Source organism: Bos mutus, chromosome 18, assembly GCF_027580195.1.
Source record: "Bos mutus isolate GX-2022 chromosome 18, NWIPB_WYAK_1.1, whole genome shotgun sequence".
Taxonomy (NCBI): Eukaryota; Metazoa; Chordata; class Mammalia; order Artiodactyla; family Bovidae; genus Bos; species Bos mutus.
The window spans coordinates 2,947,799-2,966,603 of record NC_091634.1 but is presented as its reverse complement, the minus strand read 5'-3'; the positions used below and the strand labels follow the sequence as shown (position 1 = coordinate 2,966,603).

Genomic DNA, 18,805 nt, shown 5'->3' with positions numbered 1-18,805 from the left:
CCAGTCCTAAACTGGGAAGGGGCTAGACACTCCCTGCCCCTTGGGGCACCAAGTCTCTGGGGGGAAGGAGAGGGCTGGGGCCTGAACTCCCAGATTCGAGGTAGAAGGGGGCTAGGCTAGGACCCACCAAGTCCCAGAGAAAGAAAGGAGTCCCAGCCACCTATGTTTGGGGGGAGGAGGGGGCCACGCCTAGTCCTTACCTGAGTAGCAGATTCTGCCGAGCCCTCCGTCTGCCTCAGCCCCTCTGAGCAGACTGAGCCTGGCCAGGTCGCTAGCCTCTCGGCTCCCCGGGTCCCCCCAAATCCCTTAAGCCTCCCCACACAATGGCCCCGCAGCCCAGCAGCTTCCAGCAGGCAGAGGCCCCCAGATGGAATTCGCTGAGGCAGGAATCCAGGCCCTGCCTCTCCGCAGCCCCTGGCCCCACTGGCCTCTCTCCGTGACCCTCCCAGCCACCCTGGCAGCCTTTCACAGGCCTGGCTCCCAGCACCCACTGGGTTAGCCCGAGCTGCGTAAGCACACACAGACACAAGACATAGGGACACTCAGCCATTTATTGTGCAAGCCAGTCCCCCTCTCCCAAGGGCAGAAAATGGGGTGGGAGCCGCAGGTGCCTGGATATGTTGGGACAACAGGGTTTTCTGCAAGTGGGGTCACAGAGCATGTCACCTGGGGGGCTGGGACAGGAAGGGGGTTGAGGATGAGGCGGCGCTGGCTGGGGTTGAGGACACGGCTGCGTTGGGGGCTGGAGCTTCACTGAAATGAAGGATGACGGGGTCGGGCTGGCCTTTAGGAAGAAGGGGATGAGGGAGCTGGGAATGAGACTACGAGGGTGGGTCAGGGCAGAGATGGGAGCAGGAAGGGGGATGAATGGCTGGGGCCATGGGGTGGGGCTGGCGAGAATGGCTCTGGGGTTAGGAAGGGGGCTGGAGATGTCCGGGGGAGCCCCGGGGGGGTTGGGAGAGAAGCGCAGGTTGGCACTGTAGTTAGGGATACTGTCAGAGATGGGAAAGGGCTTGGGTTTGGGCATGAGGTTCAGGGTTGTTTCCCTGGCTTGGGATCCGAAGTCAGGTCCCGGTGTCACCAGCTGACTCGCAGGAGCCCCTCCTGAGGCTGTGGTTTTCAGGGAAGAGGGATGGGAGTGCGATGTTCCCTGGGTATTCTCTAGCAGGGCTGGGGTCACCCCGGGCTCCAAGAAAACTCTCCTGGTGACCTCCAAGGCTCTCTCCAGAATCTGCGATTGCGGGATCCTCAGGGTCCTGGTACTCGGCCTCCCAGTCCTCAGCAGGTGGCGGCTCCACGGGTGGCTCCGGACCCTGGGTGTCCTTCTTCCCATCCTCAGCAGGAGGTGCTGGTGATGGTGGCGTCACCGGCGGGGTCTTGGGGCCAGCCCCACGGCCCCTGGCCCAGCTCCTCTCTGCCTGTTGAGCCCTCCCAAGTCCCCATCTCTGGTGGCCCCGGCCTGGCCTGCGCGGGAGGTCCCAGCCCCCGCGTCCCTTGGGTGGCCTCTTGGCAGTGCCCAGCTGGGTGCAGCATGCCTGGGGGACACAGGGGCAGGAGGGCAAGGACTGCTGAAGCGAGTAGGCCCCCATCAGGGCGCTATGCAGGAGGTAGGAGAGGGCATCCAGGCGGACGGGGACGGTCACAGAGGCCAGGCTCTCGGGGAGCCCCAGGTGGGCTGGATCTGGGGTACCCAGGAAAGAAGTGGGCAGAGCTGGGAAAGATGGAGGCGGCCACGACCCAGTCCCGGGGGATGGCAGATTGTTCCTAGAACGACAAGAGGACAGGTCAGGCGGGGGATGTCCCCGGTCTACACATGCCTTTCCTTTCCGCAGCCTCGCTGCTTCCTGACTTCTCCCAGGCTTTCATTTCTCACCCTCAGGACGGTTTGCCTCTGACTTCTGGCCCCTTACTTTCTCTCTTTCTCTGTTCCTTCCTCTCTCTCTTTACAGACAGGCGGATCGCTCAGCTGGAGCTTCAGCGTCCCACCGAGCATGGTTCCCATTCCAGGCTGCCCTCCTCACCCATGTGTCTGGGCGAAACATTTCCCGCTTCCGAAACTTAAGTTTTCATACCAAGAGAGAACTTCTGGTGGTATCAAAGGTGCCTCTGAAAGGGCTGGGTCTGGGAAGTGTTCAATATCTGGGGTCAATTATTATTATTATTTCTCCAGACAATTATTAGTATCTTCAATTCTCCTGGTTCCCGCTAGAAACTTCTCTTTCTTCCATTAATATCTGCTTCTAGCTCTCTCCCTATTTCTCAGTATCTCGCTCAGCTCTGTCGCTAAGATCCTCAAAGATTCTGTTTGTGTGAGATGATACCATAGGCTTCCCCCGCCCCCGCCCCGCTCCCGGTACCCTCTCTGGGTCTGCTCAACTCTCTCTCCGATTTTCTCTGTCCCTCCTCATTCTGGGTCACTGTCCTTCCCGCGGGGAGTCTCGTGTCTCTCACCCCTCAGGCCCAGTCTCTTCCTTTCGCTGTTCCATCTTTACGAGGGTGTTTCAAGCCTTTTCTAGCACCTTCACCTCGATTTCTCCAGCGCTCAGAGAAAGGGGAAGGGTCTGGGAAAAGGCGGACGGGACTTTGTTGGGAAGGGGCGTGGCTTGCGGGCGTGCGGGCGAGGCGTGCGGGCGTGCGGGGTCGCGGCTTGCGGGGCGTGCGGGGGCGAGGCGTGCGGGCGTGACTTGCGGGCGTGCGGGGGCCGGTCGCGCGGGTAGTGCTGAGCAGCGCGGAAGCGTGCGAGGTTTGGATTCTGCCGGTTCTAGATGCTTCCAACCGCACGTCTCTCAGGTCTCAGTTCCCACCTCCCAAGTGCAGGCCCCCAGCGCCTTCCTTCCTCAGGTCTAGAAGACTCTAGCCTCCTCTTCATCTGTATTCCTGGACCGCGTCCTGGAGGGAGTTGGGGTGGGGCCAGTGGTGTTCTCTAGGACTAAAGGGGCATTTAAGGGAATCTGAACATTGGATGTTCCCAGGGGCAGAGGGGTTAGTAGCTGGACTGCGAATCTTCGAGGCTGGATTTCATTCTAAGCTCTGTCTGTGACTTACTGTGTGATCATAAACCCTTCTAGTCGCTGTTTTTTGAGAAACGGAGTTAATACTACCTTCTAGGATCTCGTGAGGTTTTAAGGCTATATCGCATGTGTAAAGTAGTCAACACGCGATCCGGACTAAAATTCATCTCAACCAATGAGCCTTTCTTATTGTTATTGCTGGTGACCATGGTAGTATTTTATTGAGAAGCAATGGGATTCTTGTATCTCTTTATCTAAGAAATATTATTCAGTGCCTGCAATACTCTAGGCGCCAGGTTGGGCGCCCGACAAAATAGATGCACGCTTATGAAACTTACATGCTGGGCGAGCAACACACAAGGCACAGATGGTACATTTCGTACATGAAAGAGGGCTTTGGAAGTGTAAAGACAGGACGAGGGATACGAAGGCACAGGGGATTATTTTAGATAAGATGGTTAGAGAAGACTACTTGTGGGATGGTAGAGAGACCAGCAGGTGCAGAGGTCCTTCAGGGTGAAACAAACAGTGATTGAGGGACTGGGAAGCAATAAGCTAGGAGATGAACAGGTCTATTTTTCAAAAAATATTTTTTAAAATTTGGGAATACCTTCACATTTACAGAAAAGTTACAAAGATAACTTTGTAACTCACCCTGCTTCCACTCTTGTTATTTCCTTACGTGGTCGTGGAACATTTGTTACAGCTAAGAAATCAGCATAGCTCTTAAAAAAGTATTTATTTTAGTTATTTATTTGACTGCGCTGGGTCTTAGGGATCTAGTTCCCTGACCAGGGATCGAACCAGGGTCCCCTGCATTGGGAGTTCAGAGTCCTAGCCACTGGACCACAAGGGAAATTCCCTTACATGACTCTTAACTAAAACTCCAGACTTGATTTGGATTTCCCCAGTTTTTACACGAACATCTCTTTTTTTTACTGTTCAGAATCCAGTGCAGGGTCTCACTGAATCATCACATCTCAGTCGCCTCTGATGTGCAGCCATTTCTGTCTTTCCTTGTTTTTCACAACTTTGACAGCTTGGAGGACTACTAGTCAGTTTTTTCCTTTTAATAAAACAGAAAGTGAAAGTGAAGTCGCTCAGTCATGTCCAACTCTGCGACCCCATGGACGGTAGCCTACCACGCTCCTCTGTCCATGGGATTTTCCAGGCGAGAGTACTGGAGTAGGTTGCCATTTCCTTCTCCAGAGGATCTTCCCAATCCTGGGATTGAGCCTGGGTCTCCCGCATTGTAGGTAGACGCTTTACTGTCCGAGCTGCTGCTACCAGGGAAGTAATAACACAGGTCTCTTTTAATTAATAATTCCAACTTATTAGTCTTCATTTCACAGAGGTTCAAACTGGGCCTCAGAGAGGCTAAGTAAGTTACTCAAGGTCACAGAGCAGGTAAATAGCACAACTGGGATTTGAACCCTACCTCCAGAGTCTGCTTTTAATGGAGACACAAGTAGAAGCTAAATTGTATAATACCTTATAGGCTGCATTGAAGACTATGGAATTTTTAAAATTTAATTCTGGAACATTGAGATGACTTTGAACTTGTGCAGGCAGAGGTGTGACATAATTTATGTTTTAAGAAGAGCTCTGTGCCTGCAATTTGGGAAGTAGATTGTGGTGGGGCATAAGACTGGAAGCAGGAAGCCTAGGGAGAATGCTGTTATCCTCTAGGCAAGGGTGGTGATGACCCCAAGGAGGGTGCGGTTAATGGGAAGGGGAAGATGTGAGTGTATTTACAATGTATTTTGGAAGGAGAACCATCAGGATTTGCTGTAGGGCTGCTGGAGGTGAGGAATGGGGAATCAAGGATGATGCAAAGTTTTCAACCTGAGTGGCTTTCAATATGAATTTTCTTATAAAAGCTCACAACATCCCACTATAAGGATGAGAAATCGGAGAGTAACTCACTTTCCGAGTTCTCTTGAGCTAACTCTACGCCATGCTGGGGACTCAGAGTAGATGCAGAACCAATAGCTGCTCTTCAAGGGCTTTCAAGGTTTGGGGGGATGAAATCCATGGTAGCATTCTGGGGTGATGGAAGCTGGGACACTGGCAGGGACAGGACAGTGAGAGCCGGAAGTGGGTTAAATGTAGCCTGGAGGCCAGGAGGTGGAGGGTCAAGTCGGGGGCCAGGAAAACAGTTGCTCGCTCGGTAGAGGCTGGAGAAGAAGGTAGGGGAGGGTTTTTTGTTTGCTTGTTTTTACAGGAGGGGCCTTTGGGCTAGGTCTGGGGTGAATGGATGTAGAAAAAATGGTGCGAGCAAAGGCCAAGTGGCTGGAATAAAAAAGATTTTATCAAGAAACCTGGGTTTCTTTTCTGGCAGCTATGATTAGCATTCAGGTCTCATTAATCCGGTTACAGTCTATCCCAAAGAAGAAGCTTTTGTTGAACAGGGCTCCGAAATGATGGTTTGAATTCTCATTCTGCTTCTTACTAGCTCTTGCCCTAGAACAGGCTAAGTCTGTTTTTTTTGCAACATAAAACTCAATCCCAGCATAACGGCACTGCTTCTAGTTTTGTTCCGTAATGGGTCCTCCTATTTCTGCGATCAGGGTCCGACCTTGTCACTTATCAAGTTAGTTCATTCGCTCAGTTGTTTCCAACTCTTCGTGACCCCATGAACCACAGCACGCCAGGCCTCCTTGTCCACCACCAACTCCTGGAGTTTACTCAAACTCATGTCCACTGAGTCAGTGATGCCATCCAACCATCTCATCCTCTGTCGTCCACTTCTCCTCCCGCCTTCAATCTTTTCCAGCATCAGGGTCTTTTCAAATGAGTCAGCTCTTCACATCAGGTGGCCAAAGTATTGGAGTTTCAGCTTCAATATCAATCCTTCCAATGAATATTCAGGACTAATTTCCTTTAGGATTGACTGGTTGGATCTCCTTGCAGTCCAAGGGACTCTCAAGAGTTCTCCAACACCATAGTTCAAAAGCGTCAATTCTTCGGCTCTGAGCTTTCTTTATAGTCCAACTGTCACATCCATACATGACTACTGGAAAAACCATTGCCTTGACTAGACGGACCTTTGTTGGCAAAGTAATGTCTCTGCTTTGTACTCTTGCCTGGAAAATCCCATGGACGGAGGAGCCTGGTAGGCTGCAGTCCATGGGGTCCAGAAGACTTGGACACGACTGAGCGACTTCACTTTCACTTTTCCCTTTCATGCATTGAAGAAGGAAATGGCAACCCACTCCAGTGTTCTTGCCTGGAGAATCCCAGGGACGGGGGAGCCTGGTGGGCTGCCGTCTATGGGGTCGCAGAGAGTCGGACACGACTGAAGTGACTTAGCCGCAGCAGCAGCAGTTTGGTCATAACGTCTCTCCCAAGGAGTAAGCGTCTTCTAATTTCATGGCTGCAATCACCATCTGCAGTGATTTTGGAGCCCAAGAAAATAAAGTCTACCACTGTTTCCACTGTTTCTCGATCTATTTGCCATGAAGTGATGGGACCAGATGCCATGATCTTAGTTTTCTGAATGTTGAGCTTTAAGCCAACTTTTTCACTCTCCTCTTTCACTTTCATCAAGAGGCTCTTTAGTTCTTCTTCAGTTTCTGCCATAAGGGTGGTGTCATCTGCATATCTGAGGTTATTGATAGTTCTCCCGGCAATCTTACCAAGTATCTGGCCCTTTAAGGCCCTCCCCCGGAGCTAGGAGGGCGGAGGCGGGCTTTTGAGTTTCTAAGGAAATGCGCTTCGCCCAGCTTCCAAAATTGACAGGCAAGTTCTGAAAAGTGACCAATCAACTCCTGCATCGGGTGGGAAGGACGTTTCCGATTTGTTGGGGGAAAGGGCAGTCATCAGCTTGAGCTCCGTCCACTCCTTGTTGCATGGGACAGCGCGAGGCACCATCCTCAGCTCTGATTGGCGGGTGAACTCGCATTGCTTCCGGGCCCGCTCCCTCCAGCTGTCAGATCCAGGTGGGGCTCGGAAGCAGTGCGAGGCTAGCACCCCAGGAGGGTAGCACCCTCATTCTTTGATTGGCTACGTTTCTGAGCACAAGTCTCTCTCTCGCCCTCTGACTGGCTGTTTCCTTTCAGCGCCAGGGCTGTAACTGAAAGTTTTGCCCTAGTCTTTAGCGGTGTCTCTTGTCTGCTTCTCGGCGCGGTGGCAGCCTAGACCAGGAGATGCTGAGCGAAGCTAGAAAGAGAGAGGGGTCTTCAGGCTGAGGGGAGTCTTGGTCTTCTAGAGAAGCTCATTGGACTTTCCTGATGGCTCAAGTGGGTTAGCACACTTGCCAACACAGGAGCCATGGATTCAATCCCTGGCTCCAGAAGATCCCCTGGAGGAGGAACTGGCAACCCACTCCAGTATTCTTGCCTGAAAAATCCCTTGGATAGTGGAGCATGGCGGGCTAGTGCTTGGGGTCGCAAAGAGTCGGACAGGACTGGGCAACTAAGCACGAATCTCTTCCTTCTACTGCCCCCTAGAGGCCTCCGACTGTCAAAGTCCCAAGATTCGATCTTCAGAGACTTCTGGCCCACAGGACTCAAGGATTCCCTTAAATTCCTTCAGTCCCCTTCCCTGCAGGAGACCCTTGGGTGCCTTCTTCTCTCCCTTGAGCCTTACCCACTCGTTCAACACCTCCAACTTAAGAGCCCTTCCGGTCTTGGGGTTTTCCACTATTCTCAGAAATGGTCGGGATGCTTTGGCAAGAGGTTACTGGAGACTGAGTTTAAAAGGTCAGATTTGTGGGCTGAAGTCTGTGCTGGAATGAGTGCCCCTGGGTTTACGTGGCTTTCATGATTGCTTTTTTGCCCCCTAAGATTTTTAAATATTGTTCTTTTAAAAAATTATTTGGCTGTGCTGGGTCTTAGTTGTGGTGTTTGGGATCTTTGGTGCAGCATATGGGTTCTAGTTCTCTGACCAGGGATGGAACCTAGGCCCCTTGCATTGGGAGGGTGGAGGCTTAGCCACTGGACCACCAGATAAATCTCCATGATTGCTTTTTAGAGTGCTTGGTAGTCAGGGTTTGCTAGAAAAGTCCGCTAAAATGGCAGTGGGAGTCTGGAGGTGAAGGGCCCCAGAAAGGGAGATCACTGAGATACTTGCATTAAATCATTTAAATTCTCACAATCTTTTAAAAAGTGCTCAAAATATTTTGCATTTGTATTATTTACCTTCTTTCAAGTACAGTCAAATTCACTCTTTTTGGTGTGCAGTTCCGAGTTTTGACAGATGTATAGAGCTGTGTAACTGTCACTGCTAACAAGATCCAGGGTGTTTTTATCATTCCTCCAAATTCTCTTGTGCTGCCTCTTTGTCATAATAACCTTTTTTTAAAAAGTTTTCATCAGTTATTTATTGAAAATTCACTAAAAACTTAACACCAGAATCATACTCTATGTTGGAGGAGTTTATTTTATATAGGTTATAATCATGCTTACTTGAAGGTCTATATGAACTTGACCTTATAGATTTCATGTAAAAGTTTAGTTACTCCAAGTCCTCTTATTGTCTTTAGAAAGTCTTTTTTAAATTTTATTCAAATATAGTTCATTTATAATGTTGTGTTTAATTTCTGCTGTACAACAAAGTGACTCATACATATATGTATCCTTTTCATATTCTTTTCCATATATATATATATATATATATATGACTGAATCACTGTGATCTACACCTGAAACTAACACAACATTGTAAACCAACTATACTGTAATTTTTTAAATTTTTGTTTAAAGGTGCCTACCATTCCAAAAGAAGAAGCAGAAGAACCAGGAAAGCTACTAAACAACAACAAACTTTTCCTAACTGAAGGCTAGCTTTCTTAGGCTTAGCAAGGCAACAACTCCATTCTTCCTGAAATAAGTCATAGGCAATACAGAAAAAAAAATGGGCATGACTGCGCTTCAATAAAGCTTTAATTAGGGACACTGAAATTTGAATCTCAAGTCATTTCCATGCATCATAAAACATCCTTCTTTTGATTTTTTTTTTCCCCCGAACCATTTAAAATGTAAAAAACACTCTCAGCTCACAGGTGCCATCAAAGCCGACAGCTTGACCCGTGAGGTTGTCTGGGCGACCTCACAAACAGGCATGCTTCATCCTCTCTAAAGGCTCCCCCAACCGTTGAGAAACTGAGACTGTGAGTAATCAGCTGGGCCGGGGCCTGGGGTTCTCCGAGAAAAAGCTTTTCCTTGCTCAGAAGAGTGTATTTGGAGAAATGAGGGCAGGAGGAGAAGGGGGCAACAGAGGATGAGATGATTGGATGGCATCACCGACTCAATGGACATGAGTCCGAGAAAACTCCAGGAGATGGTGAAGGACAAGGAAGCCTGGAGGGCTACAGTTCATGGGGTCGCAAAGAGTCGGACACGACTGAGCAACTGAACAACTCTGGAGACATTCATCAAGCTGCTCCAGGGTCTGGGATGGGATGACCCATCCTCGGAGCATTAAAAAGAGAGAGAGACAGACCACACTCTGTTCTCATCCCAATTGCTCTGCCTCTCTCCCTGGCTTGCATCTGAGTCCTGTGGCCCAGCAGACCCTCAGTGGAACTGGATTTCAGCGTACTCTGGGTGCGTGCCCTCGGGTCTTTGGGTCTCCCATGGTCTAAGGCCTGGGAAGTTGAGGACAGCGTAATGGAGCTCCTCTTGGTTGTTCTCTGCTTCTGAGGCTGGTAGGGATGACTTGGGTCCTGGACAGTTGTGGGAGACGGGATGGAGCTCCTTCTGATTCTTTCTGGCTTCCAGGGAGTGACCATCTGCAGGAGGAGGCTGGGAAGGACTGCTTGGTTTGGCTTTCTGTTTCTGAGCATAAGAGGGGGGAAGAAACTGACCATCCTGCCTTCCTTCATTCAACAAATACTTGAGCACCTGCCCAGTCAGTGCCAGGTACTAAGTAAGGAACTGGAGTTACATCAGGCAGTGAAACAAAGACTCTGCCCTCCCTGAGCTCGCCTCTTGTCTCGGGACAGGAACAAACTATAGACAGAAGTCTGTTGTTTAAGCCTCCATCCTGTGGCTCTTTGCTATGGCCGCCCTAGTGAACTGACTAATGCAGGTAGATTGGTGTGAGGACCACCACAAAACACAGAAGGGCTCCATCAACACATACATCTCCCTCCCATATCCATAACCTCCCTTCTCATCTCCTCCCATCCCGGAGCCCTCACAACTACTAACCTGTCCTCCTCTATCTCTACAATCGTAACATTGGAGAGTGTTTTACACAGGGGATCCCGTGTAGGTGATCATTTGAAATTGGCTTTTTTTTTTTTTTTTCTTGGTCTCTAAGCTCTATCCAACCGAAGTGGGGAGAAGTGGTTTGGATGGATTTGGGAAGAGATGTGCTGATGGATTGATTGTGGGAGGATAAAAAAGAGAAGAGTAAGAAGTGACTTTAAGGCTGGAGGCTTGAGCAGTTGGGCCAATGTGGGCTCTTTGCTGAGATGCAGAGGGTGGAGAAGGGATTTAAGTGGTACTTAGTCACAAGTTTGATTTTGGACAGGCAAAGTTTGAGATGACTGTTAGACATCCTAATAGAGATGCAGCTTAGAGAGTTGGCTGTGAGTCTAGAGTTGAGGAATGAGTCTGGGAAATGTAAATTTTGGAGTCATCAGCATCTACATGTTCACTCCTGAAAATATCCAGCATTTAACCCAACACTTATTAGGTGCTTGGTACTCAATGTTTTATGGGTAGAAAATGAGCCTATCAAATACCCAGAATGAGCCTACATGGTCTGTACTACTATTATCCCCTTTTTAACAGTTAAATTGAGGTACAGAGAAGTTAAGTGACTCATCCCAGAATACACAGCGTGGAAAGCAGGAAGGAACCCCGGCAGCCTGACTTCAAAGCCCTGCCCTTAATCATTACTAGGACATACGGACCCTCAGTGATATTAATCATTGTGGCATCATTAATTATACATAGTCATGTCGTTGGTAGCGGTGATGGTGAAATAGCTGCCATCTATTAAGCAATAACAGGTGCTGTAATCCTCAAACCGGCTCTCAAGGAGGAAGCAACAGAGGCTCAGCAGGAAGGAGGGATATGGTCAAGGTCTCCTAGAAGCTATGTGTCAGAATCAGGGTTTGAATCCAATACCCGGGCCTTTTCCACTGTGAGGAAAATCGGGGACGGGGCTGAAGAGGAGCGCATACAGGAGTCAGAGAAGGGGACCAAGAGGCAGCGGGTTGGGAGCACTCACCAGGGGGCCGGCCTTAGGGATCACGTTGATGTAATCCAGGATCGTGCTCCTGCGTGAGAACCTGGACCGCGGAGCCTCTCCGGGGGCCGGGGCCGGGGCCGGGGCCGGGGCCGGCGCCGGGACCTTTGCCTGGGTCCACTTCTTCCTCAGAGTCCTCACTCTGAGGAAACACCCCACCGCCGCCTTGGTGTGCGCCCGGGTCCCGCCCCCTTTCCCGGGGTGCCCCCAGATTCCACGCCCCATCCCTCGCTGCCCCACCCCCACACACCCCCGCTCCTAACTCACAAGATCAAGATGAAGCAGAGGAAGAGGAGGGTGGTGACGCCAATCCCTAGAGAGATTCCGCTGGCGAAAGCCCCGGAGGCGAGTCCCTTCTCGTCTGCACGGAAAAGGTCAGCCGTCTCTGAGCCCGTCCCATTCACGTGGGTCCTCACGTCCGCCCGCCACTAGGCGCTCAGTCTTCCGGCTCCCATGCCAGAGGTTTTCCCCTGCAGACCCTTCCCATCGACTTCTTGGAAATTCCACTACACCCCAAGCCCAGATATCAGGCTTTCCGATTTAAATTTCCCCTCTGCATCCCAAGGGGCTTCCCTGGTGGCTCAGACGGTAAAGAATCCGCCTGCAATGCTGGAGACCTGGGTTCGATCTCTGGGTAGGGAAGATCCCCTGGAGAAATGGCAACCCACTCCAGTATTCGTGCCTGGAGAATCCCATGGACAGACGAGCCTGGTGGGCTATACATTCCATGGGGTTGCAGAGCTGGACGGGACTGAGGGGCTAACGCGCCGGCGTGTCCCCGCCCTCCCCCAGCTCCTGATCCAACCACAAGACCCAGTCCCGGTCCCTCTCAGCCCCCGCCTCCACGGGGTGTCCAGTTGACCCCTGACCTGGCAGCAGCAGGACAGACCCGCTCTGGGCCCCGTGGCCGTTCAGGGCCTCGCAGCTAAGTCTGAGGCTGGAGCTGAGCCCCTCGCGGAGGCTCAGCGAACTGTTGGCCCAGGGCCCGGCGGAGCTGGAGGCGACCTCAAAGGAGGCGTTGCTGAGCTCCCCCTCCAGCAGCCTCTCCCCGAGCCGCCAGCGCAGGGAGGGGGCCGGCCGGGCTCTGGAGGAGCAGCTGCAGCGCAGACCCTCGTCCTCCTGGGAGCAGGAGGGGCCCAGCAGCTGCGGGGGCGCTGTGGGGAGAGATGGGAGGGATCAGGGGCGCCTCTCCCCTCCCTGGAACCCCGGCCTCCTGTCCCCAGGAGACCCCACACTCACAGACCACGAAGAGGCTCAGGGAGATATTTTGGGAGCCCAGCGGGTTCTGAGCCCGGCAGGTGAACTCCCCTTCCTGCTCTGTTTGTATCTGAGGCAGCTCCAGGACCCCGGGATCTGAGGGCTGGGAGGGGCTCACAGTCCGTCCCAGTCGGGCCCAGCTCAGCTGGGCAGGGGGGTTGCTGTGAGCGACACAGAGGAGACGCAGGCTTTGGCCCTCCAGGACCCGAAGAGATGCGCCACTCTCCAGGTTTTCCAGGGCTAGGGGGAGAAGAGGCAGGATGGATGAAGAGAGGAGGAGGGCACGGGAACCCTCCTGCCTGCTGATCTGCCAGACGTCCGTGCCGCAGTGTGGGACCCAGAAGCCTGGCTCCTCTGATGCCCTTCCCTACCTGTGCGGTTTGCTTGCGAGACCATCACTTTCAGGTTCTCCGGGGCATCTGAAACAGAGACGGGGCACTTGGCTGTAAACAAGGCAGGGGTTTCCTTCTGGGCCAAGTGAACGTCCCCAGGGATGAAGGGCTCGGAGCGGGAGGAGGGTTGAATCACCCTCTGAGTGATTCTCCGAAGAGGAACCCAAGGGAACTGACTGGTAAGAAGGGCAGGTCCCTAAGATACAGTGCTACGTAACAGAAATAGGTCTCTGGTCTTCGTCCCTACTCCACACACAGAGCTTCTAAAACTCCTGGATTTCCTGAATGGTAAGCATGATAAAGGTGCCTTGTTATTTATAACAAACCCCTTTCCACCATCCCTGAGTATACCATTATTGAAGTGACTTTTGGAAGTGCCCGAGGCTGAGGGCTTGTTGCCTGGGGAACCGACCACTTGATTTGAGGGTTGAAACTTCCAGTCCCACCCCCTGACCTCTGAGGAGGGGAAAGAAAGGGGACTGGAGATTGAGTTTAATCACGAATGGCTGATTTAATCAAACGTGACTATGTAACAGGGGCTTCCCAGGTGACTCAGTGGTAAAGAATCTGTCTGCTAATGCAGGAGACCCAAGTTCGATCCCTGGGTCGGGAAGATCCCCTGGAGGAGAAAGTGGCAACTCACCCTAGTATTCTTGCCTGAGAAATCCCAGGGACAGAGGAGCCTGGCCAGTTACTGTCCATGGGGTCGCAAAGAGTCAGATGCGACTGAGCACACACACATGCATATGTAACGAAGCCTCCATAACCACCTCCCCAAATAGGTGAACAGATGGAGATTTGGGGAACATGGTGCCCAGGAAGAGGGCATGGAAGGTAGGTGCCGCTTCCCCATACCTTGCCCTAAGCATCGCTTTCATCTGGCTGTTGGTGAGTTAGAGTCTGTTATAATAAACCGGTAATCTAGTGAGCAAACTATTTCTCTGGGCAGCTCAAGCAAATTCATGGAACCCAAGGAGATCATGGGACCCTGCAATGTATTACTGGTGGGTCGGAAGCACAGGTGACACCCTGGACTTGTCATTGGCAGCTGAGGTGGGGGTGGGGCCAGCCTGGTGGGCCCCATCCCTTAACCTTCGGGGATCTGACAGACGCTGTCTCCAGGTAGACAGGATCAGAACCGAGTTGAGCTGTAGGACAGCCCACTGATGTGGGAGAATTGCTTGGTGGTGTGGGGAAAATCCCGCCCCCTCCACTCACCCCCCACCCCGCTCCTCCCATCAGAGCTAGAAGCAGAATCTTTGGTTCCATTGGCCTGGGGTTCCAGGTCCCCGTGGAGCTCTAGGACTCTGTCCCCAGCCCCCTTGCCTCCTCCCCAGCCCCCCAACCCAGGCCCCTACCAGTCACACTCACACTGCACTGAGAGGTCCAGGCTGCGGCTCAAGAAGCCAAGCCTGTTCTCAGCCCGGCAGGTATAGCGACCCGCATCCTCGACCTTCACCCTGGGCAGCGCCAGCTCCAGAGCTGTGGAGCCCAAGGGGTGGGACCAAGAGAGGACTCTGTCCTGCAGGGTCCAGCTCAGTGTGGCCAGCGGCAAACTGTCCGCGGTACAGAGCAGCCGCAGGGACTGGCCTTTCTGGACTTCCAGGTGTGGGCTGTCTCCCCTGGGCTCCAGAGCTGCAGAGAGAGAAAGAGAGACAGCAAGAGAAGGACCGCAGTGGGAAACGCCACTCCCCCTGCCCTCCTGACACCCCCAAGTACCTGGCTCATCGGTGTAGGAGATGCTGATAACCAGGTCTTTGGGGGCATCTGTTAACAGGATTGGGAGTTGGCTTTGGGGAAAGTGAAAGTTGCTCAGTCGTGTCCGACTCTTTGCAATCCCATGGACTATACAGTCCGTGGAATTCTCCAGGCCACAATAGTGGAGTGGGTAGCCTTTCCCTTCTCTGGAGAATCTTCCCAACCCAGGGATCAAACCCAGGACTCCCGCATCGCAGGCGGATTCTATCCCAGCTGAGCCACAAGGGAAGCCGAAGAATATTGGTGTGGTTAGTCTATCTATCCCTTCTCCAGCGGATCCTCCGGACCCAGGAATCCAACCGGGGTCTCCTGCATTGCAGGTGGATTCTTTACCAGCTGAGCTGTCAGGGAAGCCCGGCTTTGGAGAGGAATGATACATTCCCCACCGCCAGAGAGCACTTCCTCAGGGAAAAGAAAGTGTGACAGTCCCCCGGGAAGACAGGCGACGCATGAGTGCCCAAGATGCGCTTGCGGATAGAGGACCATATGTCAGCCGCGTTCCCCTCCCAGGGCTGAGCCCAGCATCGCGAGACTCCTCGCCTTCCTCCCCGAGGGCCGCCAAGAGCTGTCGGTCATCGCCCAGCCGCCTCTCTCCACCTCCCCATCCCTCGAGCCTGGAGCCACAGTCCTTCCCGCCCCCAGACTCACACGCCACGCTAAGCCGGACGGTGTTCTCCGTGCTTACACCCTCTCTGGAGAAGTCCACTCTGCAGGTGAGCTCAGTGTTGTGGTCCTGGGGTCTGGGTGTGAAGGTGAGCTCTGAGAAGTAGGAAGTTCTCGAGCTGGCCTCGTGGGGGGAGACGGTGTTTCCGATCCAGGAGAGAGTAGGGACAGGACATTCGTCAAAGATCCAGTTAAATGCACAGAAGAGCGTCACCTGGTGCCCCGGCTGCAGAATCTCGGGGACGTAGATCTCCGGCTTCTGTGTCAGGGCTGGGATGGACCGAGAGAGGGTGGGATGCCAGCCCCGGATTGGGGGGTACCCTAGTGGGGGTCACGCATGGTCCATTCTTTACAGCCCCTCCCCAGTATGAGAAGGTGGGGGAGGGGGTCCCCCCCACCCCCGCGCCCCATTCCAGCTCCAGCCAGTTCCATACCTGTCACCTCCAAATAGAACTTGTATTCCATGAAATTATATTTCACATAATCGCCTCTCTCGAACCGGAAGAAGTATACTGCGCTGTCCTCCAGGTGTGCCTCTCTGATGAGCAAGGAGCAGCTCTCACTGGGATCGCCAAGGAGCTGGAATCGGCCCTGGGTGCTTGTGTCCACGTCCTGATCTGGCTTGTTGGTGGCCACTGGCAGACTGGGCTTGGGAGTCTGGTCTCTGAACCAGAAGCCGTAAGCTGGGGTGGTGGGACTCCATCCTCTGGAGGGGTAGAAGATGGAGCAGGGCACGACCATGCACAGGCCTTCTTGCACCATCACGAACTCCTGCACCTGCAGCTTGAATGAGTCCAGAGCCTGCGACCCTATGGGGGAGACAGAGGTTCAAGCTGCAAGCCCAGCCCGGACCCCAACACCCTAGCCCCCGGGCTCCTCCTGGACACCCCCATCCACTCACCGCCCCACAGCATGGCCAAGAACAGCGGCAGGAACATCTCAGGCACTTGGACCTTCCTGGGACACACTCATTCCCCAGACGCTTTGTAGGGCAGTGGGTAAGGGCAGAAGGCGGAAGCTGAGCCCTGGGGGACTGATGCATGAAATGCGCTTCTGGTGCACAGACCCGCACGACTCTTTTTCCTTTTCTGGACTCTCCCCACCACCGCCTGGCACCCACTTGAACTCACTCTGGGGAGCTCACCTGGTGTCTGGGCTCCCTGAGCTGGTCGCCTTTCCCAGTCATCTCTGGGGGAGGGGCTGGAGAGCATGTGTCTAACCTTGGGGCCTGGCTTTGGGTGGGTGTAAGCTAGGGGCTCTCCCATTTGACCCTGAGTCGTTAGGGAAGCAGAAGTGAAAGTCCCCAGTAAGCCCTTTCAGGGTGACTGTGGTGATTTCTGGGGCAGAGGGTGGTGGTGGTGCAGGGCTGGTCTTGCCAGATAAAAGGTAGAATGCCCAGTTAAAATTGGCTTTCAGATAAATAATATTTTTCTTTAGTATAAGTATGTCTCAGAAGTATAAGCATGAGATATTCATGCGTGCGTGCTCAGTCGCTTCAGTCGTGTCTGACTCTTTGCGACCCTACGGACTGTGGCCCACCAGGCTCCTCCGTCCGTGGGATTTCCCAGGCAAGAACACTGGAGTGGGTTGCCATGCCCTCCTCCAGAGGATCTTCCCAACACAGGGATCAAACCCCGAGTCTCTTATGTCTCCTGCATTGCAGGCAGATTCTTTACCGCTGAGCTACCGGGGAAGCCCATGCATGAGATACGCTTCTACTAAAATTATTCACTGTTTAGATCTGAAATTCACCTTTAACTGAGCACTTTGCATTTTTCTTGGCTATATCTGGCAATCCCAGGCTGGTCTCTGTCCCTACCCCTTCACCCTCCCTGATGGGCTCACTGGAGCCTGTCCCCTAAGATCTCTGTCTGCTTCCCAATCTTCCCTTCTGTCCCACAGTTGGATGACATACATTTGTAACACCTGCTGTGAAAAAAAACTCAGGATCCCTGGTGGCTCAGTGGTAAAGAATCTGCTTGCAAGGCAGAAGACTCAGGTTCAATCCCTGTGTTGGGAAGATCCCCTGGAAAAGGAAATGGCAACCCACCCCAGTATTCTTGCCTGGAGAATTCCATGGACAGAGGAGGCTGGCGGGCTATAGCCCATGGGACTACAAGAGTTGGATTTGACTTAGAGACTAAACCACCACCCCAGCCACGGTGATGCCAATGGTGGCATCTTTGGCAGTGTAAGAGGCATGGGAGCTGTGCAATGAGTCAGTGTAACTGCCCCAGATCTTGACTGTTGTTCCCTTCACCTTGAAATTGATTCTCTGTTTTGGTCACATAGAGATGCCATGTTTGTCCTCTTGACCTCCACTCCCTGGGACCTTGTGTGTGGCAGGTGCCCTGCTGTGAAGGGGGGAGGGGGAACACACATAGGTAAATCAGATAGTGTCTGACCTCAGGGGATCCCAGCTTGGTAAACGAAGAGCCTTAGAAACGGAAAAGCGCGCTGAAGTGTTCATAAAGGCTCCACCCCACACGCTGAGACAGATGTCCCAGCCTGGCCCTGGGGAGAGGGTGTTCACTTCCTCCTGGCGGAGTCAGGAGGGGCTTCCTGGAGAGAGTGACATGTTAGCTATTCCTGTCTTTGGATCCGCTTAATCGGCCATGATAAAACCACACAGAATGAGTGGCTTAAACAACAGAGATGTATTTCCTCACTGTTCTGGAGGCTGCAAGTTCAAGGCCAAGGTGTCAGTAGGGTTGATTTCTTCCAAGGTCTCTTTCCTTGACTTGGAGACGGCCATCTTCTCTTCGAGTCTTCAGCTGGTCTTTCTTCTGTGTGTGTCCTTCATAAGGACAGCAGTCATATTGGACTGGGACTCTGCCCTGTGACTTCATTTCAACTGAATTAGTTATTTAAAGATTCTATCTCCAGTTGTATATTCTGAGACACTGGGGGTGAAGGCGTCAACGTATGGACTTGGAGGCCGAGGGAGCGCAATTCAGCTCATAACATCCACCCTCCTCTTCATCTGCTTCCAAGTCCCCACTGTCCATCCTGGGCTTTCTCTAGGGATGCCCTTGCGTCCAGGGACAGAGGGGGAAGGGCCTCCCAGAGGGAGGAGTGAGAAGGAGAGAAGAAGCCTGGGTCCTGCTGGGGGCTTGCCCTGAAGGAGCCGAGAACTGAAGTGCCCCACCCTCAAAGCTTAGATCCAGTCTTGCCCCCGCCTTGGAGCATCTCCATGCCTCTCTGAGGCTAATGGGAGCAGGAACCAGGAGGGTGGCAACATCTCAGGCCTTCTGTGGGTTTCTCCACACTATTCCGTGCTGCTCCGTCAGCCCGAAAAGGGAGAGAGAGAGGACCCTCTGCTACCCTGGAGCCAAAAAGATACCAACCTGTGGCTACCCTGTTCCTCTGAACCAACCCAGAGGTCTCCCATTCTCCCGTCAATGAACATGGGCCATCCATGGGGTTACATATGCCTTCGAACCTCAGCGCTGATCCCTGAGATATGGAGGTGAGGAGGCCTCCTGTACCAGGCTAGGTAATCTGGGCAGCTTTTCATCCGTA

General features: G+C 52.8%; 2 protein-coding genes across 6 annotated transcripts; both read right to left on the bottom strand.

Moving 5' to 3' along the window:
* Positions 1-533: 533 nt before the first annotated feature.
* C18H19orf84 (chromosome 18 C19orf84 homolog) lies at positions 534-2,566 on the bottom strand. The gene is made up of 2 exons (XM_005910682.2): positions 2,452-2,566; positions 534-1,764 (listed from the first exon to the last, which is right to left on the bottom strand). Exons 1-2 carry the CDS (start codon positions 2,484-2,486, stop codon positions 1,065-1,067), a joined length of 735 nt encoding a protein of 244 aa, XP_005910744.2. The 5' UTR covers positions 2,487-2,566; the 3' UTR covers positions 534-1,064.
* SIGLEC10 (sialic acid binding Ig like lectin 10) lies at positions 1,745-16,855 on the bottom strand. Of its 5 annotated transcripts, none has more exons than XR_011467580.1 (12): positions 16,185-16,855; positions 15,718-16,092; positions 15,269-15,553; positions 14,582-14,629; positions 14,234-14,497; positions 12,842-12,889; positions 12,453-12,710; positions 12,083-12,367; positions 11,481-11,574; positions 11,196-11,355; positions 2,452-2,561; positions 1,745-1,764 (listed from the first exon to the last, which is right to left on the bottom strand). XR_011467580.1 is itself a non-coding variant. In XM_070387078.1 (12 exons), exons 2-12 carry the CDS (start codon positions 16,219-16,221, stop codon positions 9,530-9,532), a joined length of 2,115 nt encoding a protein of 704 aa, XP_070243179.1. In that variant the 5' UTR covers positions 16,222-16,265; positions 16,428-16,510; the 3' UTR covers positions 8,879-9,529. The 5 variants fall into 5 exon arrangements, 4 of the variants coding, with proteins under 4 accessions (XP_070243179.1, XP_070243178.1, XP_070243180.1 ...); XM_070387078.1 differs by lacking the exons at positions 1,745-1,764; positions 2,452-2,561 and adding an exon at positions 8,879-9,790 and having other exon boundaries at positions 16,185-16,265; positions 16,428-16,510; XM_070387077.1 differs by lacking the exons at positions 1,745-1,764; positions 2,452-2,561 and adding an exon at positions 8,879-9,790 and having other exon boundaries at positions 16,185-16,836.
* Positions 16,856-18,805: the final 1,950 nt, after the last annotated feature.